The sequence below is a fragment of the Bos taurus genome, chromosome 14 (genome assembly GCF_002263795.3).
Source record: "Bos taurus isolate L1 Dominette 01449 registration number 42190680 breed Hereford chromosome 14, ARS-UCD2.0, whole genome shotgun sequence".
Lineage (NCBI taxonomy): Eukaryota > Metazoa > Chordata > Mammalia > Artiodactyla > Bovidae > Bos > Bos taurus.
Window position 1 is genome coordinate 64636347 of NC_037341.1, and position 26178 is coordinate 64662524.

A 26178-nucleotide genomic window follows, 5' to 3' on the forward strand; every position below is an offset into this window, starting at 1 on the left:
AGTTTCTGTAATTGAAAATGGTTATTCCCCACTTTTACCTTGTTTTTCCTCTTCCTCTCCTCACATTCCTTCTACCTACTCTTTTTGATTCAGTGTGAAAAAGCACCAAACAATGTAGGCATGGTAACAAAAGAGGACAATGTAGATGTCACTGCCCATTAATTTCTCACCTCTCCACTCGTCAAGGACATTCAGTTGCCAGGTCCAGGCTCCTTTGCTCAGCTAGGCACTGAAGCAGGGCCTTTCCTTGCAGGTGTTGCTGTCTGAGAATCTTCAGTGGCACTGTCTCTGCAAAGTTGAACCTTGGCTTCTATTACTTTTGGTGTAGCATTTCTGCCACCAGAGCAATTTTTTTTTTTTTTTTAAATTGTTACCAATGACTTAATGGAGCACATCGGAATCACCTGTAGGGTTTGTTGGAAGACGTATTTCTGGGCGCCATGCCCAGAATTTCTGATTCAGTAGGTCAGTAGAGTCAGAATTTGCGTTTCTAACAAGCTCCCAGATGCTGCTGGTTCCGAGACTACACTTTGAAAGCTACTACTTGGATGGTTTGCAAAACCTGATGCTTACTCTGTTCTTCCACTACAGCTATGTTAGGTAAAAAGAAATTTGGGAATGAACAGTTTTAAAGAAGTCTGTAGGAACACGCCTGAAGAGGTAGACAAGAACACTTTGGGGCATAAAATACTTAGGCTTAAATAATTTGTTGTAGCACTTTCTTTAAAATAAGGCAAGAAACCAGAAATGTACCCATCTCTAATGGTTCTTGAAACTTTTTGCCCCTACATAACACAAACCTTCAACATTATGCAGTTTTAGATGTTAACAAGTCATTGACATCTCTCTTGCCCCTTTACTGTGACTTACCAGGTACTTTCTGCGCTGCTTTGACATTAAGGCTTCCACTGAGGGTGGATAAAGATGCCAACAGGCATGGTTTATTAGGATGGGGGACAGTTTCCACGGAGACCACAATCTGAGTAGTATGAACAGAAATTTTTTGAAAGCAGGAAATCGTTCTCCATATGTTTTCTTGAAATGGAATCTTTTGTGCTCCATCACCATGAACTTTAAGCTTGGATAACTTCCCACGGTAACATTTGGAGGCTGGAAGCGCATCCTTACTCAGCACAGTGTCTGACGGTGCTGAGGATGCTTTGCTGTCTACATTTTTTATCTTCTTCAAAAAATGGTTTATTTGATCCAACTTGGTAAAACTCAGGTTTGCTTTCAAAGGCTTTGATATATCCAAGTTGATGTCTGCTGTAGAAGTGAAAAGGGTAAGAAAATTACTGAAGCTCTCTTATTGCAAATAAGCCTTTACTTCCCTGTCAAACTCCTATTTCAGTTTCCCGACACCTGTACTGTGGACTCATTAGGATGCCAAGATGTTATAATTCTTTTACTTACCACCTATTCTTTCCATGTAGTTACTTGAAGGAACACTTTTCCTGCACTCCTCTCTTGCCTACATTCCTGTTCCAATCATGTGACTGTCTGTTCCTAAAGACTGAAGGCCACACATGGACATCTACCCTCTACCCTCTACTTGGAGGCAAAGTTGAGCAGCCTTTCCAGTTTGTTACTGGACTGACATTCTTCCTTCTGGGGTTAAAAGGACCTGCCTTAGTACCCAGCACAATGTTTGACACAAATACTGGTATTAACAAATAATCTGTCCAACTGATTAACTGAAGTAGCCTCCCCACCACTGTCTGATAAAGTATATACACAAAAACGTTTGTTTCTCCTCTTCAACCCGCCAAAACCCAGAAAAGTCCCTACATCTTTCCCTGTATTCTGTGTTGAACAAGTTTCAAATATCTCATCCAATGTAACCTGGGTAGACTGAGATCTCTTAAACTCCATTTTACATGTATCACACACCAGATGTCGTCCTTATCTGTCACTTAATCACCTGACATTAAGACGTTTCTGTTTTTGCATTCTCGCTTCCGTTTCTGTCATCAATAAGATGTAAGACTATACGGGTCGTGAGAGCAGAGTATGGCACCCATCTTTATACCCAGTGCCTGGCACAGTGCGTTTCTCATATGTATGTGTTCAGTAAATGGCTGAGTTTAACTGAACCTAATTAAGTATTCTTTTCACTGGAGCCTGATATAATACAAGACATAATCATAGATGAAGCTAGGAATAGCAAATTATCAAGCAGACAAAGCTCATATTCTGTTTTCAACAGGAGGACCTCTGTTCATCTTCTTCAGATTTCAGCACCTTAGAGTTTCCTCCTGGCTACCCAGGCTTGCTCCGGGTACCATTCCTCTTGTGTGTCTTTCCTTGGGTTTCTTTAATCAGACTAAGCAAAATTCTGAGAGAACTGCTTCTAGCTAACTGTCCACTGGAAAGGGTCAGACAGTTGAGTCAACCTTCTGCAATATTAAAATATTCTCTGTTCCCTATATTTATTTAAGCAGGAAAAAAACACCCTAATTTAAAGAAATTATTTTTTAACATCTTTATTGACATATTAACTCACATATACATACAATTTACCTATTTAAAGTGTACAATTCAATAGTTCTTATTATACTCACAAGATTGTGTACTAATCACTACTATCTAATTCCAGAACATTATCACCACCAATGGGGGAAGAAATTCCCATGCCGTTTAGCAGTCCCTACTCGTTCCCCACTTCCAACCCTCAGGCAACCAATAAGCTAATTTCTATCTCTATAGATTGCCTATTCTGGACATTTCATATAAACTGAATCACATAAAATCCTGCTTTTTGTGTCTGGTTTCTTTCAGTTAACATAATAAAAATTTTTAAGGTTCATTTGTGTTGAATCATATGTCATCAGTACATCATTCCTTTTTTTATGACTGACTAATACTCCGTCATGTGGATATACTGTAGTATACTGCTTATTCATTATCAGTTTGTGGACATTTGGGTTGTTTCTACTTTTTGGTTATTAATGAATAATATTTCTGGGGCTTCCCAAGTAGTGCTAGTGGTAAAGAGCCCGCCTGCTAATGCAGGTAGACCGACATAAGAGACACAGGTTCGATCCCTGGGTGGAGAAGATCCCCTGGAGTAGGGCACGAGAACCCACTCCAGTGGAGAATCCAATGGACAGAGGAGCCTGGTGGGCTCCAGTCCATAGGGTCACACAGAGTCAGACACGACTGAAGTGACTTAGCACACACGGATAATACTGCTATGAATGTTAATATGCAAATTTTTATATGAATGTTTTCAATTCTTTAAGGTATCTACCTAGAAGTGAAATTGCTGGGTTATATTTGATTACGGCAATCCTAGTGGGTGTGAAGTGGTATCCCATTGTGATTTTGATTTGTATTTTCTTAATGATTAATGTGGAGAAGGCAATGGCACCCCACTCCAGTACTCTTGCCTGGAAAATCCCATGGACGGAGGAGCCTGGTGGGCTGCAGTCCATGGGGTCGCTAAGAGTCAGACACGACTGAACGACTTCACTTTCACTTTTCACTTGCATGCATTGGAGTAGGAAATGGCAACCCACTCCAGTGTTCTTGCCTGGAGAATCCCAGGGATGGGGGAGCCTGGTAGGCTACCGTCTACGGGGTCACACAGTCGGACACGACCGAAGTGACTTAGCATAGCAATGATTAATGATGTTGAGCATTTTTTCATATGCTTATTGGTGATGTGTATATATTCTTAGAAAAATGTCTATCACCTTTGTTCATTTTTAAATTGGGTTTTTTGTCTTCTTCTTATTAAATAGTATGAGTCTTTTACATTGATAAATTCCAGATACAAGTTCCTATCAGATATAGGATTTGCAAATATTTTCTCCCATTCTGTGAATTGTCTTTTCAATTTCTGTGATTGTGTCATTTGCAGCACAAAAGATTTTAATTTTTGTGAAGTCCAACAGATTATTCTGCTTGAGCTTCTGGTGACATCAAAAAATCATTGCTTTATCCAAGGTGATAAAGATTCAGTTACGCTTTCTTTTACAAGTTGTATAGTTTTACCTTCTTACATTTAGGTCTATGCTGCTGCTGCTGCTAAGTTGCTTCAGTTGTGTCCGACTCTGTGCGACTCCATAGACAGCAGCCCACCAGGCTCCCCCGTCCCTGGGATTCTCCAGGAAAGAATACTGGAGTGGGTTGCCATTTCCTTCTCCAATTTAGGTCTATAATTACTCTCAAATTAACTTTTGTGTTTTGTGTGAGGTAGGGGTTCAACTTAAATTTTTTTTTGCATAGGGAAATCCAGTTATACCAGCATCATTTTTGAAAGGCATTATTTTTGACTTGCAGAACAGGTTGGTGGGCAAAATATTTTAGGGTACTGCATGATTCAAATGACTCATACATTGTCCTGCTCTGCCTGCAAAGTTTTTTATGTGGGCTTCTAAATTTTGTGACCTCGCAGAAAATAATACCACCTTTTACCACAATGAAAAAAATGAGCAATCTTAACAGATGATAGCAGCAACAGAAAAACTAAACAAAGCCAAAGTGGAAAGAAGACTCAGATACTGGGGCCAGAAGCTATCTGCTTTTGCCTGGATTTATGAGATTTAAACTAAGGGTCAGAAGTAGCCATAAAAACAATTCACTGACCTACTCAGGAGTTTGCCCAAATATCTACCTAATCAACTGCTGAGCCTAAGGGATCCACTTTCCCTGACTGTAGATTGGCAAAACATCCATAGAATGGTATGCATGAGAGCTGCTGAGTGCTATCTCAACATGGATTCTTGTATCTCAGATATGGTGGTCCCAGGGGCACAAGAAAAAACAAGAAAACCCAAACTATTTATCTTTGGTTATTTGCGTAACTTGTCCTTTTAGACTCTTTGAGTCATTTCTTCCCGAAAAACCTTTCTTGATCACTGTGGCGGACTGAGAGGCCTCTCATTCATTGCTTCCAGAATATCCTGATTGTGTCATCATCAGATATCTATTTATTTTTATAGCTACTGCTTAGAGTCCAGATAACTATGAGCTCCTGAAAAATAAGGGCTGTTCTACATCTTAATATTCTGAGTGCCTAGGTGGTGCTAGTGGTAAAGAACCCACCTGCCAGTGCAGGAGATGTAAAAGATGCGGGTTCAATCCCTGGGTAGGGAAGATTGCCTGGAGGAGGGCACATGGCAACCCACTCCAGTATTTTTGCCTGGAAAATCCCATGGACAGAGGAGCCTGGCAGGCTATAGTCCACGGGGTCACACAGAATTGGACATGACTGAAGTGACTTAGCATGCATGCACAAGTACAAAATGGATATTTAATGATGTAATGAAGGGGGGAAAAAAAAGGAATGGATTTTTTCTTCCTACTTAACTCCCACAGGCTCATCAAGTCAATTCATCCAGAACAATCCATCACATCCTCTCATTGTTGGTTCTTCTTGTTGTTTAGTCACTAAATTGTGTCCAACTCTTTTGTGACCCACTGGACGACAGCCCGCCAGGCTTCTCTGTCCATGGGAATTCCTCTCACACATGCTATGTTCTCTGTCTCATTTAATAATTCTAATCTACCAACTGGCTCAAATAAAAAAATCTGACTTTTTGACTCATTTCATTCCCTCTTTTCCTGGTCCAAATCTACTCAATGATTAAGTTCTGTCAATTTTATTTCCAAAATAATTGCCTGAATCCAATCTCTTTCTCTCCAGCATTCCAACCACTCCCCATTTTTTCCCCTTCAGGCCTTTGATATTCTTCAGCTAATATAAAGCCTCCTAAAGGTTTCTCTGTCTAGACCGATTCCTGTTAATCCAGGCTACGGAGTAATTTACAAATGATTTGTTTCAAATGTGATCCTGACTGGTTTACTATTGCTTAAAACTGTGTAATGGCTTTTACCTATGGGATAGAAGATGAAGCTCCTTAGAATGGAAAAAAAAGATCCTGCCTTTTCTTATCCACAGCCATTGCCTGCCTCAAATATTAAAGCTCCAGAAATATCAATGAGTTTACAGAGCCCACATCCCCCAGCCCGTAAGATGTCATACCATTAGGCCTTTGATCACATCGCTCCTTGGTCTAATGTACCTTTTCTTTGCCTAATGCCTAATCTCCAGGAAAATGCTCAACATTTTCTCCAAGTTGTTCCACAAAGCTGGTCCTACATAAGTATCTTTTGTGAGACTATGTCTCCCACCAATAGAGAAGATCCTTGAGTATACATTTTTCATCTTTAATACCTAGTGTTGGGCCTCAAACTCAGCATGAAGCATTTATTTGGTCACTTCGTGTTGGAGCACGCCAGAACTCTCTAATCTGGTTCTGTGGGAGGCAGAATTCTGAAGATGACCCCCTTCTGTCAAGATTCCTATCCCCTGGTTATTGACTCAAACACTAAGCCAGGTACTGCTGTGCTGGAAGGGATTTTATAGGTGTGATAAACATTCCAGGTAAATTGAATTTAAGCCCAAGATTACCTGGTGGGCTGATCTATTACTCGAGCCTCTTACAAAGTACAAGGAAGAGGCAGAAGGGGAAGTCAAGAGAGATTTGAAATGGGTCTATGATCTGTCATTGCTAGTTTGAGGATAGTAGGGATCATGTGAGAAGAAAAGGGTGCCCTAGAGGTGAGGGATGGTGGCACTGGGCACCACTAACAAGGAATTAGGGACCTGAGTCCTACCACCACAGGAAGTGGATTATACAACAGATGCAATGAGTTTGGAAGTGGAATCTTCCACAGAGCTTCTAGATTAGAGCCCAGCCGAACTGACATCTTGATTTTGGTTTTGTAAGATTCTGAGCAGAGAATACAGCTAAATTCAAATGGACTTCTGACCTAGAGGATTGAGACAATAAGTTTGCGTTGCCATAAGCCACTGTATTTGTGGTAATTTGTAACTCATCAATAGAAAACCAATACAAATTCCATATGCTAATATGGAGTATTTCCAGTTTCTAATGTGATTATAAATTAAGTTTCAAGGCCTAGGAATGTTTGCCCTAGTGTCTTTTACCTTTTCCCTCCAAAGCAAAAAATTCTAATATAGTTTGCTTTTTCTCTTTGTTAGTTGCCAACTCCTTTTCTTTAAATATTATTTCAGGGTTCCAGGAAACATGGAACTATAACATCTGGAGATATTACAGCTTAAAAAAAAAAAACCTACAAAGAGCAGCTATTTGAAGACTCTGAAAAGTAAATCGTAACAGGTAGATTGGCGAAGATGACTAAATTTCAAAATACCACCAAAATGGTTTGTTTTTTCTGGCAATATTCTATAGTCTGGGGTAGCCAAAAACCTGAAGGTGGGCATCAGGTGTGGATAGAGGGAGTAGTCAGAAAAAGCCTCTATTTCTGGCTTCAGTAATGGGAAGGGAATTCCTAATGCCCGTAGGGACTATGAAGATCCCTCATTTTTTTCTTCTTATTCTTGTACCACAGAAAATAGGAGACCATATATATACTTAAATCCATTTTATGAACCTACCATTACTGATACCAAAACCAGACAAAGATAACAAAAGACAACTACAGACTAGTATAGTATCCTTTAATTTCCCAAAGCAGTATCAAGAACAGTCCACATACATCATCATTAGGAATTAGAACAGTACAAATAAAAGTGACAATGAGATATCTACTAGAATGGTTAAAATACAAAAAAAAACACTGACAATATAAGCTGCTGGAGATGATACGGAACTGGTGGGACCCTCATACATTGCTGGCGTAATGTCAAATGATACAGGCAATTTGGAAACATTTTAGTAGTTTCTTGTGTGTGTGTGTGTGTTATTCACTCAGTCGTGTCCACCTTTTAGTGACCCCCATGTATAGCACCCTGCCAAGCTCCTCTGTCCATGGAATTCTCCAGGCAAGAATACTGGAGTGGGTAGCCATTCCCCTCTCCAGGCAATCTTCCTGACCCTGGGATCAAACTTAGGTCTTCTGTACTGCAGGCAGATTCTTTACTGTCTGAGCCACCAGAGAAGCCCCTTCTTAAGACTTATATGACCCACCAATTCCAAGCCTAGGTATTTATCATAGAGGAATGAAACTTATAATCACATAACTACTTGTACACAAATGTTTAAAGTAGCTATATTCATAATCACCAAAATTGGAAACAACTTCTATGCCCTTCAATGGATGAATTCTTATATGGCACATCTATAAAATGGAACACTACTCAGCAATGAAAAGGAATGTACTACTGACAGATGCAACAAATCTCAAGGATAGATGTGACTTAAAGAAGCTAGTCTGAAAAGGTTACATGCTGTATGATTAGATTTGTATGACATTCTCAAAAAGACAAGACAAATAAAAATCCTAAAGTGACGGACAGCAGTAATTATCAGAGATTGGGGCTTAGGGGCGGAGAAGGCAATGGCACCCCACTCCAGCACTCCTGCCTGGCAAATCCCATGGACGGAGGAGCCTGGAAGACTGCAGTCCATGGGGTCCGCCAAGAGTCGGACACGACTGAGCGACTTCACTTTCTCTTTGCACTTTCATGCTTTGGAGAAGGAAATGGCAACCCACTCCAGTGTTCTTGCCTGGAGAATCCCAGGGACAGGGGAGCCTGGTGGGTTGCTGTCTATGGGGTCGCACAGAGTTGGACACGACTGAAGTGACTTAGCAGCAGCAGTAGCAGGGCTTAGGGGCAAGTGTGATTACAAAGGACTACCATGAGAATTTAAGGTGGCAGAACTGTTCTGTATCTTGACTGTGGTAGTGGTTACATGAATCTATTCATGTATTAGAATTCACAGAACTATGTACCAATGAAGGACATTTTAATTTTTTTCTCTTTTATTTAAAAAATAAAACAGAAACAAAATTCTTTCAATGACTTTGTCATATGCATGACAGGACAGTTTTTTCCACCCCCTTTACTTTTTACCCTCACATGTAAAGGGCTGGACTGTGTGTGCCCTTATGTCTAGGGGAGGCCCACTTTAGACCTAAGTGTTAACCACCTGTGTACTGGGCCAGTTTTTCAGGTTTACTTTCCATTCTCCATGGCCCTTCCAACAGTGTAGTAGAACACCTACACTAACACCTTTAATGGTGAGATCAGGGTGCCCTTTCTGCAGAAGGTGAAAAAGACACAATGCTACTCCTAAATGTTACAGAAGCCATAGGATAATTTCTAATCTTACTGACACCAAATACTGTGGCACATGAAAATTAGAGGCTTTAATTAAATAGCGAGACTAGAATCAGTTAAACCAGTAAAACTGAAAAGCACAGGTCAGTTTGGCACCATCTCAAGTAGTTTCATTAGGAAAGAGAATATAGTCCTTCCTAGGTCATGGCTCATATTACAAAATAAGTTTTAAAAGAAGGTTCTTTTTTATCAGTAGAAGTCAAATGCTGATAATTCAGAAAAATAAATGTGTATTAAAAGCTAGAAGCTAAATGTGTATAAAAAGCTAATCATATTTGTGAATTTCAACTATGAATCTATTTGAGTTACATTATCAACCTTATTCTACCAAATATGAACTTTAAAAAGTTTAAAAATCAGAAAGATCAATTTCCCAAAGCAACATCAATAATAGCTCACAATATTTATTCAGTACAAGTTTAACAGCTCAAAATGGGTTAAACTTTTTGCGCTGTCTCCTGCATCTTCTGCACTGCAGGCGGATTCTTTATCACTGAGCCACGGGAGAAGCTACATACAAAGCAGTCTACGCACAAAGCACAAGACAAGTGTTATGTTAACTTTTTGTAAGAGACGACTAGATATTGAAAAGATTTAAATAATTTCCATTTTAGATGGTTTCTGTATGTCTGTCTGCATACAGTGCAACCTTTATGCATGGTTGCCCTCCGCTGGCCCACAAAGTCCCCCACTCTCAGCCCCCCAGAGCTGGAGTGTTGAACCACATTCTTTGCAAAACAAGCCTGTTCTATGTATAAACAGAGGAACTAGGGCAGTCCATTGGACAAGTCAGACAATACTGCAGGTCAAGAGCCCCCAAAGCAGAGCTTACAATGAAGCTATTCCTTTCAAAGTACCAGGTCCACGAAGAGATCTGTAGCATGTACCAGAGTGAGAAACACCACAAATGCAACAGCACTCTTTACTGCTTATGAAGTCCATCAACATGTGTGACTCCTTCAACTAAAATCACAAGCTCACTGTCACATCTGATAATTGAACAAATGTGTAGTGTTATTTCTATTTCCTAGTATAGAATTAGACTTTGACATCCTTTAACTAGTCAGGTACTTTTGGGGGTAGAAAATTACTGTCATTATTATAAATATTTGTAGTTTCATAATGGTAGGAAAACTTATTTTTATAAATGGGAAAACTATGCAAAAAATCTGGTATTTTAAATAAAAAATTGAACAATGATTTTCTCATCTTTTATACTTTTAAAAAATGATGAAAAACATTATCTTCATTATTAAGATGAAAACATTAAAGAAATGGACTATAAAAGTTTTACTCAAAAGACACAGTTGTAACTATATAAAATGATGATTTACAAGAACTGGAAATATAACTAGATAAAGAACCAGGCATAGATTGTTAATGTGAATTTTATTCCACATTTATCCAATTATTATCAGATTCTTGTTTTAAAGGGTTTAGAATTTTTTTTCTAATCCTCAATGAACTTTAATAAATGGATTATTTTCAATGTTTAGATTTTAAGAATGTGTAGTAATAGTGAATTTCCCAGCTGAGTCATCCATTTTTCTGCCAGATCTAATTTCTCACCATCTCCAGAACACATTCTATATCTTTAAGTTACCAAGTAAACCCATGCCTGTCAATTATTAGACCTTAATTACCCTTCAAAACTTTCCTAAAGCTACCAGGAAACAGAATGATGGAATGATTATTGAGTTAAAAGGAGATTAGACAAATACAAATAAATTATACTTATTTTATGCTTCCATCACCCTAGGAGATGACTTAATAGGGAAAGGAAAAGAATCATATTGTAATAATGAAATCAGAGAGGGAATTCAAGCCCCAGAGGTGATTCCCCTAAGTTTATGTTAAAGCACACCTTGTGGGGGAGCAAACACCAACTGGAAAAGTTTCCTGAAAACTGTTCCAGCTATTTTCTCATTTAAAATGTTCCAACTTTACTTGACCCATTAGTCATCATATTACTTACATTTATGATGTATTTTGAAATCTATTACCCAAAACCCAATGGATTCAATATGGCTTGTTATACCCAAATCATAACATTTATGAAAGAAAAAATTCTTTGTTAAGTGCTTCTTCCTTTGGAATTTTATTTGTAAAAGACAACTTTTTTTTTTTAAGACAAGTTGGGCTTGTGAGGAAAACAAGTCAGCGGCCATGGTGGCTATGTACAGACATAGGAATGACTGCCCCCCTCCACCACAGTAAATACAAATCAAAGAACAAATATTTAATCAAACTTGACTTTATGTGTTATTGTAACTCTAAATATTTTTTATTATTAGGTCATGGTTCATAGTACACTTCTTTTTCTTATTCAGCAATTCAAATTCAGATTTTTGTTAGTGTTCAAGTAAAGGTATTCATGATGATAATGGACAGTGGAGACTGAGTATTCACAGGTGTGAGAGCTAGAAAACTTGGAAATCTGCCCTTGACAATGAGATCAACATGTTTTCATTGAAGGTGTGAAGTGTAAAGATCTCAGTGGTGGCAGACATAAGTGTGTCAGTTAACAGTGGTACACCAAATGGAACTGGTTGTAGGCTGACACATGCACCGCTGAGGAGCCTCAGAGACATGACTGACACATGCCCTTGGGTCAGCCAGCAGCAGTTCATTGTGCTTATCACTGCGAACTGGGCATCATTATTACTAGCATAATTGCTCATGTACATATTCTTATCATCAAGCATTGACTTTTTTTTTGACTATACTGTCCTACCCCAAAAAATCACAACACAAAAGTTCTGATTAAAGGGTAAATGAATGGGTTTTCTAAAATGAATTTATCAAACTGAGCTCATCTAAATGAGCTTCTCTCCCTCTAAGTAGCTATCATAGAACACTAAGTACATTCCATTACTCCAATCATTGAGGCAGTGTTTTTGGTACTCATTTCCTTTTTTTTTCTTCCTGTTTTCAATGATGGCATATACTCATCCTTGGAGACAACATATCTGAATTTTAGGAACAGCCAAATGTTTTGATACAAGGAAGCAAAGATTCCAGACTGAGGAAAGATTAAAACATAGAGAAGCCAATTTATAGAGACTACAACTGCCAATGAGGAGACAATTTGAGCATTATTAAAAAATACCGAATTCAGAGTAACAGCAAATAACAACTATTGATAAATGGCCAACAAGGGAATATTTAGAAAATTAACTCATTTCTCCCCAGTTTTATTGACATATGATTGACAAATAAAATTGTAAGATATTTAATCTGTACACTATGATGATTGATGTACACTATATACTGCAAAAAAGGTCCCCCCCATCTGGAAAACCAAATTTATTTTTTTTAATGGGTAAATAAAGGGAAAGAAGTAAGCATTTATCCTACCTTTCTTAGGTAAACAGTTCTACTAAGCAATCGAATTAAAATGTTAGTTTGCAACCTCCAATGACTTTACGTATTTAGCGTCCGTAACTATTAACATCACAAGAAGAAACCTTTAGACATTATGTGACTCCTGATGGAACAATATAAAACCTTTTATAAAACAGTCTTGCTAAAAATAAATAAATAAAATAAACAACCTGAATCAGATTGAGCCATCTACAGGTTTATATGCAGGAAATATACAGAATAGGGACAGACAAAATTCAAACTGTGTAAAATTTACATGATAACTGACTTGGTTTCTTTAATATATTTGAATCATGCTCCCTGACTTCGGACTATAGTACAAAGCTACAGTAATCAAAACAGTATAGTACTGACACAAAAAGAGACACATAGACCAACGGAACAGGATAGAAAGCTCAGAAGTAAACCTATGCATTTATGGTCAATCTAAGATAAAGGAGGTAAGAACATACACTATGGAGAAAAGACAGTCTGGGAAAAGTGCACAGCTGTGTAAAAGAATGAAATTAGAGCACTCTCTAACACCATATATAAAAATAAACTCCAAATGGATCCAGTTCAGTTCAGTTAAGTCACTCAGTTGTGTCCGACTCTTTGTGACCCAATGAATTGCAGCACGCCAGGCCTCCCTGTCCATCACGAACTCCCGGAGTTCACTCAAACTCACGTCCATTGAGTCAGTGATGCCATCCAGCCACCTTATCCTCTGTTGTCCCCTTCTCCTGCCCTCATCCCTCCCAGCATCAGGGTCTTTTCCAGTGAGTCAACTCTTCACATGAGATGGCCAAAGTATTGGAGTTTCAGCTTTAGCATCAGCCCTTCCAAGGAACACCCAGGGCTGATCTCCTTCAGAATGGACTGGTTGGATCTCCTTGCAGTCCAAGGGACTCTCAAGAGTCTTCTCCAACACAACAGTTCAAAAGCATCAATTCTTCGGTATTCAGCTTTCTTCACAGTCCAACTCTCACATCCATACACGACCATTGGAAAAACCATAGCCTTGACTAGATGGATGTTTGTTGGCAAAGTAATGTCTTTGCTTTTGAATATGCTATCGAGTAGCGTCTTTTAATTTCATGGCTGCAGTCACCATCTGTAGTGATTTTGGAGCCCCCCAAAATAAAGTCTGACACTGTTTCCACTGTTTCCCCATCTATTTGCCATGAAGTGATGGGACCAGATGCCATGATCTTCGTTTTCTGAATGTTGAGCTTTAAGCCAACTTTTTCACTCTCCTCTTTCACTTTCATCAAGAGGCTTTTTAGTTCCTCTTCACTTTCTGCCATAAGGGTGGTGTCATCTGCATAGCTGAGGTTATTGATATTTCTCCCAGCAATCTTGATTCCAGCTTGTGCTTCTTCCAGTCCAGCGTTTCTCATGATGTACTCTGCATAGAAGTTAAATAAGCAGGGTGACAATATACAGCCTTGACGAACTCCTTTTCCTATTTGGAACCAGTCTGTTCTTCCATGTCCAGTTCTAACTGTTGTTTCCTGACCTGCATACAGGTTTCTCAAGAGGCAGGTCAGGTGGTCTGGTATTCCCATCTCTTTCAGAATTTTCCACAGTTTATTGTGATCCATACAGTCAAAGGCTTTGGCATAGTCAATAATGCAGAAATAGATGTTTTTCTGGAACTCTCTTGTTTTTTCCATGATCCAGCAGATGTTGGCAATTTGATCTCTGGTTTCTCTGCCTTTTCTAAAACCAGCTTGAACATCTGGAAGTTCATGGTTCACGTATTGCTTAAGCCTGGCTTGGAGAATTTTGAGCATTACTTTGCTAGCGTGTGACATGAGTGCAATGATTGGTTTTTGAGCATTTTTTGGGATTGGAATATAAACGGACCTTTTCCAGTCCTGTGGCCACTACTGAGTTTTCCAAATTTGTTGGCATATTGAGTGCAGCACTTTCACAGCATCATCTTTTAGGATTTGAAATAGCTCAACTGGAATTAAAGACCTAAATATGAGACTGGGCACTATAAAACCCTTAGAGGGAAACATAGCCAGAACACTCTTTTACATAAATCATAGCAATATTTTTGGGGATCTGTTTCCAAGAAAAACAGAAACAAAGGCAAAAATAAACAAATGGGACCTAGTTAACTTAAAAGCTTTTGTACATCAAAGGAAAGGATAAACAAAACAACCTATGAACGGGAGAAAATATTTGCAAATGATGTAATCAATAAGGGTTTAAGTTCCAAAACATAAAAACAGCTCATACAATTCATGTTGAAAAAACAAGCAACCCAATCAAAAAACAGGAATACCTAAATAGACATTTCTCCAAAATTAACAAGGAAACACAAACGTTAAACGATACAATAGACCAGTTAGACCTAATTGATATCTATAGGTCACTTCATCCCAAATCAATGAATTTCACCTTTTTCTCAAGTGCACATGGAACCTTCTCCAGGATAGATTACATCCTGAACCATAAATCTAGCCTTGGAAAATTCAAAAAAATAGAAATCATTCCAAGCATCTCTTCTGACCACAATGCAGTAAGATTAGATCTCAATTACAGGAGAAAAACTATTAAAAATTCCAACATATGGAGGCTGAACAACACGCTGCTGAATAACCAACAAATCACAGAAGAAATCAAAAAAGAAATCAAAATTTGCATAGAAACGAATGAAAATGAAAACACAACAACCCAAAACCTGTGGGACACGGTAAAAGCAGTCCTAAGGGGAAAGTTCATAGCAATACAGGCATACCTCAAGTAACAAGAAAAAAGTCAAATAAATAACCTAACCCTACACCTAAAGCAACTAGAAAAGGAAGAAATGAAGAACCCCAGGGTTAGTAGAAGGAAAGAAATCTTAAAAATTAGGGCAGAAATAAATGCAAAAGAAATAAAAGAGACCATAGCAAAAATCAACAAAGCCAAAAGCTGGTTCTTTGAAAGGATAAATAAAATTGACAAACCATTAGCCAGACTCATCAAGAAACAAAGGGAGAAAAATCAAATCAATAAAATTAGAAATGAAAATGGAGAGATCACAACAGACAACACAGAAATACAAAGGATCATAAGAGACTACTATCAACAATTATATGCCAATAAAATGGACAGTGTGGAAGAAATGGACAAATTCTTAGAAAAGTACAACTTTCCAAAACTGGACCAGGAAGAAATAGAAAATCTTAACAGATCCATCACAAGCATAGAAATTGAAACTGTAATCAAAAATGTTCCAGCAAACAAAAGCCCAGGTCCGGACGGCTTCACAGCTGAATTCTACCAAAAATTTAGAGAAGAGCTCACACCTATCCTGCTCAAACTCTTCCAGAAAATTGCAGAGGAAGGTAAACTTCCAAACTCATTCTATGAGGCCACCATCACCCTAATACCAAAAGCTGACAAAGATGCCACAAAAAAAGAAAACTACAGGCCAATATCACTGATGAACATAGATGCAAAAATCCTTAACAAAATTCTAGCAATCAGAATCCAACAACACATTAGAAAGATCATACACCATGATCAAGTGGGCTTTATCCCAGGGATGCAAGGATTCTTCAATATCCACAAATCAATCAATGTAATACACCACATTAACAAATTGAAAAATAAAAACCATATGATTATCTCAATAGATGCAGAGAAAGCCTTTGACAAAATTCAACATCCATTTATGATAAGAACTCTCCAGAAAGCAGGAATAGAAGGAACATACCTCAACATAATAAAAGCTATATATGACAAACCCACAGCAAACATTATCCTCAATGGTGAAAAATTGAAAGCATTTCCTCTAAAGTCAGGAACAAGACAAGGGTGCCCACTTTCACCATTACTATTCAACATAGTTTTGGAAGTTCTGGCCACAGCAATCAGAGCAGAAAAAGAAATAAAAGGAATCCAAATTGGAAAAGAAGAAGTAAAAGTCTCACTGTTTGCAGATGACATGATCCTCTACATAGAAAACCCTTAAGACTCCACCAGAAAACTGCTAGAACTAATCAATGATTATAGTAAAGTTGCAGGATATAAAATCAACACACAGAAATCCCTTGCATTCCTATACACTAATAATGAGAAAACAGAAAGAGAAATTAAGGAAACAATTCCATTCACCATTGCAACGGAAAGAATAAAATACTTAGGAATATATCTACCTAAAGAAACTAAAGACCTATATATAGAAAACTATAAAACACTGGTGAAAGAAATCAAAGAGGACACTAATAGATGGAGAAATATACCATGTTCATGGATTGGAAGAATCAATGTAGTGAAAATGAGTATACTACCCAAAGCAATTTATAGATTCAATGCAATCCCTATCAAGCTACCAACGGTATTCTTCACAGAGCTAGAACAAATAATTTCACAATTTGTATGGAAATACAAAAAACCTCGAAAGCCAAAGCTATCTTGAGAAAGAAGAATGGAACTGGAGGAATCAACCTACCTGACTTCAGGCTCTATTATAAAGCCACAGTTATCAAGACAGTATGGTACTGGCACAAAGACAGAAATATTGATCAATGGAACAAAATAGAAAGCCCGGAGATAAATCCACGCACATATGGACACCTTATCTTTGACAAAGGAGGCAAGAATATACGATGGATTAAAGACAATCTCTTTAACAAGTGGTGCTGGGAAAACTGGTCAACCACTTGTAAAAGAATGAAACTAGAACACTTTCTAACACCATACACAAAAATAAACTCAAAATGGATTAAAGATCTAAACATAAGACCAGAAACTATAAAACTCCTAGAAGAGAACATAGGCCAAACACTCTCCGACATACATCACAGTAGGATCCTCTATGACCCACCTCCCAGAATATTGGAAATAAAAGCAAAAATAAACAAATGGGACCTAATTAACCTTAAAAGCTTCTGCACATCAAAGGAAACTATTAGCAAGGTGAAAAGGCAGCCTTCAGAATGGGAGAAAATAATAGCAAATGAAGCAACTGACAAACAACTAATCTCAAAAATATACAAGCAACTCCTACAGCTCAACTCCAGAAAAATAAATGACCCAATCAAAAAATGGGCCAAAGAACTAAATAGACATTTCTCCAAAGAGGACATACAGATGGCTAACAAACACATGAAAAGATGCTCAACATCACTCATTATCAGAGAAATGCAAATCAAAACCACTATGAGGTACCATTTCACGCCAGTCAGAATGGCTGCGATCCAAAAGTCTACAAGCAATAAATGCTGGAGAGGATGTGGAGAAAAGGGAACTCTCTTACACTGTTGGTGGGAATGCAAACTAGTACAGCCACTATGGAGAACAGTGTGGAGATTCCTTAAAAAACTGGAAATAGAACTGCCTTATGATCCAGCAATCCCACTGCTGGGCATACACACTGAGGAAACCAGAAGGGAAAGAGACACGTGTACCCCAATGTTCATCGCAGCACTGTTTATAATAGCCAGGACATGGAAGCAACCTAGATGTCCATCAGCAGATGAATGGATAAGAAAGCTGTGGTATTTATACACAATGGAGTATTACTCAGCCATTAAAAAGAATACATTTGAATCAGTTCTAATGAGATGGATGAAACTGGAACCTATTATACAGAGTGAAGTAAGCCAGAAAGAAAAACACCAATACAGTATACTAACGCATATATATGGAATTTAGAAAGATGCTAACAATAACCCTGTGTACGAGACAGCAAAAGAGACACTGATGTATAGATCAGTCTTGTGGACTCTGTGGGAGAGGGAGAGGGTGGGGAGATTTGGGAGAATGACATTGAAACATGTATAATATCATGTATGAAACGAATCGCCAATCCAGGTTCGATGCACGATGCTGGATGCTTGGGGCTGGTGCACTGGGACGACCCAGAGGGAGGGTATGGGGAGGGAGGAGGGAGGAGGGTTCAGGATGGGGAACACAGGTATACCTGTGGCGGATTCATTTCGATATTTGGCAAAACTAATACAATATTGTAAAGTTTAAAAATAAAATAAAAAAAAAAGAAGACAGATAGCTGATAAGTACATGAGAAGATGCTCAATATTGCTAATTATTAGAGAAATGTAAAGCAAAACTACAAAAGATACCATCTCACACCACTCAGTATGGTCATCACCAAAATGTCTAGAGAGGGTATGGAGAAAGGAGGACCCTCTGACATTGTTGGTAGGAAGGTAAACTGGTATAGAAACTATGGAGAAGAAGATGGAGGCTCCTTAAGAAACTAAAAATAGAGTTACCATATGATCCAGCAATCCCATATCTGGAAAAGATGAAAACTCTAATTCAAAAAGATACATGTTCATAGCAGCACTATTTACAATAACCAGGACATGAAAGCACACTAAATGTCCATTAACAGATGGATAAAGAAGATGTGATATAGGTATACAGTGGAATATTATTCAGCCGTAAAAAGAATGAAATAAAGCTATTAGCAGCAACATGGGTAGACCCAGAGATGATCATACCAAGTGAAGTCAGACAAATACCATATGATATCGCTTACATGTGTTCTAAAAAAAATGATACAAATGAATTTATTTACAAAACAGAAATAGACTCACAGACACAGAAAACAAACTTAATTACCAAAGGGGAAATCAGTGGGGGGATAAATGAGTAATTTCATTTAAATGATACACACTACGCACATTATATAAAATAGATAAACAAGGACATATTGTATACCACAGGGTACTATGTTCATTATCTTGTAATAACCTATAATGGAAAAGAATCTAAAAAATAATATATTAAAAATATATAGAAAGTTGAATCACTTTGCTGCATATCTGAATCACTGTAAATCAACTATACTTCAGTAAAAAAATAAAATAAATTGCAAGAAATGAAAAAAGAGATGGGGAAACCTATTGATTTTGAAAAAAATTTTTTTTACAAAAGAAATTCAAAAGGCATAACCAGTAGTGATGAGTAGATCTTATCTGGCTCTAGGTTAAGAAAACATACAAACAATAACCATACATGCCTACAAACAATGACACACACTATGACATTCATGAGATAATTAGAAATTTGAATACTGACTAGATATTAGATGATAGATGATGCTGAAGAATTATTCTCTCTAGGTTTGATAATGATATTGTGGTTATGTTTTTAAAAGTTCTTATCTTTATAAATACAAATTGAAATATTATAGGTGATATGATGCATGGGATTTGCTTCAAAATAATACAGAAGGTGAGGAAATGGATAGGGTTATATAGGAAACAATATATTGGCCATAAGTTGACACTTGTCTAGGCAAGAGTTTCTATATTCTATTCAGTCTACTTTAAAGTTTTTTTTTATTTTTTAAGCTTTATATTTTGTATTGGAGTACAGCTGATTAACAATGTTGTGACAGTTTTAGGTGAAGAACAAAGGGACTCAGTCATACATACACATGTATCCATTTTCCCCAAAACTCCCCTCCCAACCAGGCTGTATTTGTATATGATATTTTCCATAATAGATAGTTTTTAAAAGGCATAGAGGTGAGAATGAGTACAGCATAAGAAGAAGTCATATTGGAGGATGATTTCAAACCATTTGTTTCCAAACTCCTCTCTTCAGGGTCAATCAGTGACTCTGCTTCCAGTTTCAAGGAGAAAGAGAAACTCATTAAATTTCTCTTGGTTTCCTACTACCAAACTGAAAAAATACTTCCATATGCCATTTTCCTTTGCTTCCTTAATTTGTTAAGGTAACACTGGTTCTTTCACATGTACGTTGGATTCTTCTCCTTCACTTTGTCTAAGGAACCCACCTTTATCTTTTCTCTTTTTAGATTATCCAGTTCTTCTCTCAACTGGATTCTTCTGGCTGATATTTAAACATGAGAAAATTCAGGTCTCTTTCATTATAAAAATAAAGCCTAAAACCACCCCCTTTCATTTATAATAACTATAAATGGAGTACAACCTTTAAAAACCGTGAATCACTATATTGCCACTATTTTGTACATCTGTAACTTATATAATAGTGTGTATCAACTATACTTCAATTAAAAAAATTGGAAGGAAAAACCAAAACAAAATGCTCCTTCATATTCTTCTTCTTCTTCACAAACAAACTTCTTGGAAGAGTTATACTCTCTGCTTCCATTTATTTTCCTCCTGCTTACTCCTCAATGCACTGTAGACTACAGTCAATCCAGGTTAATCCAATGGGGTGAGGGGGTAATATTTTTAGCCATGATGTCTATAAATTCACTAGCTATTTTCAATTTCTCATTTTTCCGTAGTTTGTATCACTACCTGACACTGTCCAGTACTTCTACACTTTTTTCTCTTGGCTTCACTGACGTAGCACTCTCCAGATTTTCCTCTAAGCTATGCTTTCTTTTAAGGCTCCTCCTTTTCCTCCTGGCCAGTAATTACTGATTGGACTTCTTCAGTATGAAGTCTTAGACTCTTTTTTCCTACTTCTTCTCTTTTTCTTCTTCCTCTTTTCCCTTCTGAGTAATAATCTCATCCAGGTCTGTGCCTTGAATCAGCACCCATATTTTCCCAAACTTTCAAAACATTTAATCCTTTACCACTAGTCAGACTTTTGTGTGAGCAGCAGATACGTATGCACAATTACCAACACAGAACTCATGATCTCTCCCTACTCTCATACACAAACATAACAAACAAAATATACCTTTTCCAAAGCATTTTCTATAACATATCAGTCAATAAGACACCAGTTTGGGATGGCATACTAAAATACCACAAACTGTGAGATTAGACAACAGAAACTTATTTTCTCACAGTTCTAGAGCTGGAATTCTGAGATCAGGGAGTGAGCGGAGGTTGGTTTCTGGTGAAGGCTGTCTTCTGGGCTTGCATGGCTGTGTTATTACTGTGTCCTCACATGGCAGGGAGAGACAGAATGACAGCAAGTTGTCTGGTGTACTAATCCCACCATGAGGGCCTGACCCTCATTACCTCATCTAAATCTAATTACCTCCTAAAGGCCCAGCACAGCGGGGACTAGAGCTTCAACATATGAATTTTGTGGGGACACAATTCAGTCCACAACACAATATTCCTTCAGTTAGATCAGTCAGGAACCCTTAAGTCATCCTTAAACCTCTCTTATACAACATCCCCTCTACTCCAGTACCAGTCTATGGATTCTCCCTCCATATTTATCTACCAAATTGCTCACTTTTCTCCATTTCTATTACCATTCCATGACCCAACTTATTATCTCTCACCAGTACTACTGCAATATTCTGCTAATTTGTTGCTTGCCTCTATTCTAGCTGTTTTTATCTATTCTTTATCCTCCAACTAGAATAATTTTTTAAAAAAATGTGAATATAACCATATCAATAAACACTCATACTTCTTCTCTCCCCATCATATATATGTCCTACTTAAAATTCTTCAGTGGTTTCCCAGTGCTTTAAAGATAAAACCCCCCAAATCCTTTATTGTGGCCTAGAAGGCCTGGCTTCTACCTCTCTCTAGCCTCACATCCTCAGACTGTTCCTTCTCTCTGATTTGTTTTCATTTCCTTCAGTGTGCCACGATCCCCTTCCTCACAGGGTCTTTTGCACACATTCTGTCAGAAGACTGCCTTTCCCTCCATGTCTTTGGATAACTCCCTTTTATTCAAGTGTCTGTGGAGAAGGCAATGGCACTCCACTCCAGTACTCTTGCCTGGAAAATGCCATGGATGGAGGAGCCTGGTAGGCTACGGTCCACGGGGTCGCTAAGAGTCGAACACGACTGAGTGACTTCACTTTCACTTTTCACTTTCATGCACTGGAAAAGGAAATGGTAACCCACTCCAGTGTTCTTGCCTGGAGAATCCCAGGGGCGGGGGAGCCTGGTGGGCTGCTGTCTATGGGATCGCACAGAGTCGGACATGACTGAAGTGACTTAGTAGCAGCATTCAAGTGTCTGAACTCAGCTCAGAGAAGCTTCCCTAAATCTCTAATCTTTTACAAATCCATAAAAGTTTATGACACTTATATTAGCTTATAATTATATAATACTCTGGGTGACTACTTGCTCATCAAATCCTGTCCTTTCTACTAGATGGTATGCATTTCTTGAGAGAAATTACTGTGTATCTTTTGCTTACCACTGTAATTCCAAGGCTTAGAAGATTACTTGGAATATTATAATTGCTCATAAACACTTGTTGTGAAAAATAAATGAAGAGTTCCATTGGGGATTACGGACGTCATTTTAGAATTTGCAGGAATCTTAGGACAACTCTCTTATGATACAGAAGAAAATACTAGGGTTCAAAGAAGAAAAATGATCTCACTTAGAATTACTTTCTTAGTGACAGTAAACCTGGATTGTCCAGATGACACCAGGTTAGATTCCTGAGGTCTGAGGACAGTTATGATTTGATTAACTGAGGGAGGCGGGTGGTCAAGACTCATATTAGTTTGCAGAGGAGAGAAAATGATTGAGTAAAAGAAAAATCTGAAATGAAGATCACCAGTAAATACACCGAAGAAGTAATTAGGGCACAGGTAGGTGGCAGGTATAATGAAGAACCATTTCAAAGGAAAAACTAAAAAGGCTTGAATGAAAAAGGGATGAATTGACGGTGACAGTAAAATTGTGAGAAGACCTGAATGGAACAATGTTGCCATCACTAGCAAATGTAAAGAAATTCGAAGACTGTACTAAGAGAAGGAGTGAATAAGAAAAAGAAACAATTTTTGACTTAATAAGTGAAAGTGAAGTTGCTCAGTCCTGTCTGACTCTTTGTGGCCCCATGGACTGTAGCCCACCAGGCTCCTCCATCCATGGAATTTTCTAGGCTAGAGTACTGGAGTGGGTTGCCATTTCCTTCTCCAGGGGATCTTTCTGACCCAGGGATCGTACCCGGGTATTTTAAATAACTAAACGCATCTCACAGGGAGATGAAGAAATAGTCCTGAAGGTGGACAATGAATCAAAATTAGAAATAGATGCATTGAAGGTTGTAGGCGTAGAAGAGATAGCTGAGGTTATTGTCTGTACAAAGAACAGAAGACTGAAGACAAAATTCAAAAACTTCATGATAAAAACACTCAAAGTGGGTATAAAGGGAACACAAAACACTCAAAGTGGGTATAAAGGGAACACAAAACACTCAAAGTGGGTATAAAGGGAACACATCTCAAAATAATAAAGTACATTTATGACAAACCAACGGGACTTCCCCAGTGGCCCAGTGGTAAAGAATCTACCTGCAATGCAGGAGACACAGGAGACGTGGGTTTGATCCCTGGGTCAGGAAGATCCCCTGGAAGAGGGCATGGCAACCCACTACAGTATTTTTGCCTGGAGAATTCCATGGACTGAGCAGCCTGGCAGACTACAGTCCACAGGGTCACAAAGAGTCGGACATGACTGAAGCAACTTAGCACTCATGCGTGCATGACAAACCCACAGTCAACACAATACTCAGTGATGGAAAGTTGAAAGTCTTCCTACTAAATTCTAGAAGAAGACAAGGGCATCCACTCTCATTGCTTCTATTTAACATAGTATTGAAAGTCCTAGCCAAAGCAATAAGAAAAAGAGGTATTCAAATTGGAAGGGAGGAGGTAAAACTATCAGTATCTGCAGATGGCATGATGCTCTGTACAGAGAACTGTTAAGTCTCCACCCAAAAACTGTTAGAACTAGTAAATGAATTCAGCAACGTTGTAGGATACAAGATTGATATACAAAAACCTATACAGTCATAATGAAATATCAGAAAGATAAGTAAAAAAAAAAAATCCTATTTAAAACTGCATCCCCTTTCCCCCTCCAAACAAACAAACAAAAAAACAGCCCGATTACCCAGGAATAAACTTAACCAAGGAGGTGAAAGACCCATACACTGAAAATTATAAAACACTGATAAAGAAAATTAAAGATGATTCAAAGAAATGGGAAGACATCTCACGCTCTTGGATTGGAAAAACTAATATTGTTAAAATGGCCACACTACCCAAAGCAATCTACAGACATAATGCCATCCTTATAAATATCACCCATGATATTTTTCATGGAACTAGAATAAATAATCCTAAAATTTATTTGGAGCCACACAAGACTCAGAAAATTTCCAAAATAATCCTGAGAAAAAAGAACAGAGCTGGAAGTATAACCCTTCTAGACTTCAGATTATACTACAAATCTACAGTAATAAAATAACATGGTATTGGAACAAAAACAGACACAGAGATCAATGTAATAGAATAGAGGGCCCAGAAATAAACCCACACATCTATAGTCGACTAATTTATGACAAAGGAGGCAAAAATATACAATGCAGAAAATCTCTTAAACAAGCATTTCTGGGAAAGGTGGTCAGCTTCATGTAAAACAATGAAATTAGAACATTCCCTCACACTATATACAAAAATAAACTCAAAATGTTTTAAAAACATGAATATAAGACATAACACCATAAAACTCCTAGAAGAGAATACAGATGAAACATTTTTTGACAGAAATCATATTCAGTTCAGTTCAGTCACTCAGTCGTGTCCGACTCTTTGTGACCCCATGAATCGCAGCACGCCAGGCCTCCCTGTCCATCACCAACTCCCGGAGTTCACTCAAACTCACGTCCATAGAGTCGGTGATGCCATCCAGCCATCTCATCCTCTGTCGTCCCCTTCTCCTCCTGCCCCCAATCCCTCCCAGCTGATATCAGTCTTTTCCAGTGAGTCAACTCTTGGCATGAAGTGGCCAAAGTACTGGAGTTTCAGCTTTAGCAGCATTTCTTCCAAAGAAATCCCAGGGCTGATCTCCTTCAGAATGGACTGGTTGGATCTCCTTGCAGTCCAAGGGACTCTCAAGAGTCTTCTCCAACACCACAGTTCAAAAGCATCAATTCTTTGGCACTCAGCTTTCTTCACAGTCCAACTCTCACATCCATACATGACCACTGGAAAAACCATAGCCTTGACTAGACGGACCTTTGTTGGCAAAGTAATGTCTCTGCTTTTGAATATGCTATCTAGGTTGATCACAACTTTCCTTCCAAGGAGTAAGCGTCTTTTAATTTCATGGCTGCAATCACCATCTGCAGTGATTTTGGAGCCCCAAAAAATAAAGTCTAACACTGTTTCCACTCTTTCTCCATCTATTTCCCATGAAGTGATCAGGGAAATAGATGGGGAAAGAGTGGAAAAATCATATTAGGTTGGTGCAAAAGTAATTGCAGCTTTGCACTGTTGAACTTTGACATTTGATATTAGAATATATTCTTAAACAAATGTGGTTATGTTATACATCATTTTAATGTGTATTTCTCACTTTATTTTTTTTGGCTAATGACATTACTTGCTGTTTATTTTAGACTATAGAAATGATGTTGGACAAAAAGCAAATTTGAGAGATTTTTTAATTTGAGTTCAAAATGGGTTGTAAAGCAGCAGAGACAACTTGCAACATCAATAACACATTTGGCCCAGGTAATGCTAACGACTGTACCATGCACTGGTAATTCAAGAAGTTTTTCAAAGGAGACGAGAGCCTTAAAGATGAAGAACGTGGTGGCTGACCATCAGAAGTTGACAACGACCAATTAAGAGCCATCATCAAAGCTGATCCTCTTATGACTATATGAGAAGCTGCCGAAGAACTCAACATTGACCATTCTGTGGTCATTTGGCATTTGAAGCAAATTGGAAAGGTGAAAAAACTTGACAAGTGTGTGCCTTCTGAGCTGACTGAAAATAAAAAAAAAAATTG

At 38.1% G+C, this 26178-nt stretch overlaps 1 protein-coding gene across 16 annotated transcripts in view; it reads right to left on the minus strand.

Annotated features, from left to right (window-relative positions):
- Nucleotides 1-26178, minus strand: part of VPS13B (vacuolar protein sorting 13 homolog B) — an 806276-nt gene that overhangs the window by 183054 nt on the left and 597044 nt on the right. For 15 of the 16 annotated variants that reach the window (XM_059874347.1, XM_059874354.1, XM_005215634.5 and 12 more), the window contains one exon: nt 871-1266. In XM_059874347.1, the coding sequence (XP_059730330.1) occupies nt 871-1266 (396 nt within the window). The remainder of the gene's footprint in view (nt 1-870; nt 1267-26178) is intronic. The other variant, XM_059874350.1, reaches the window with a different exon arrangement.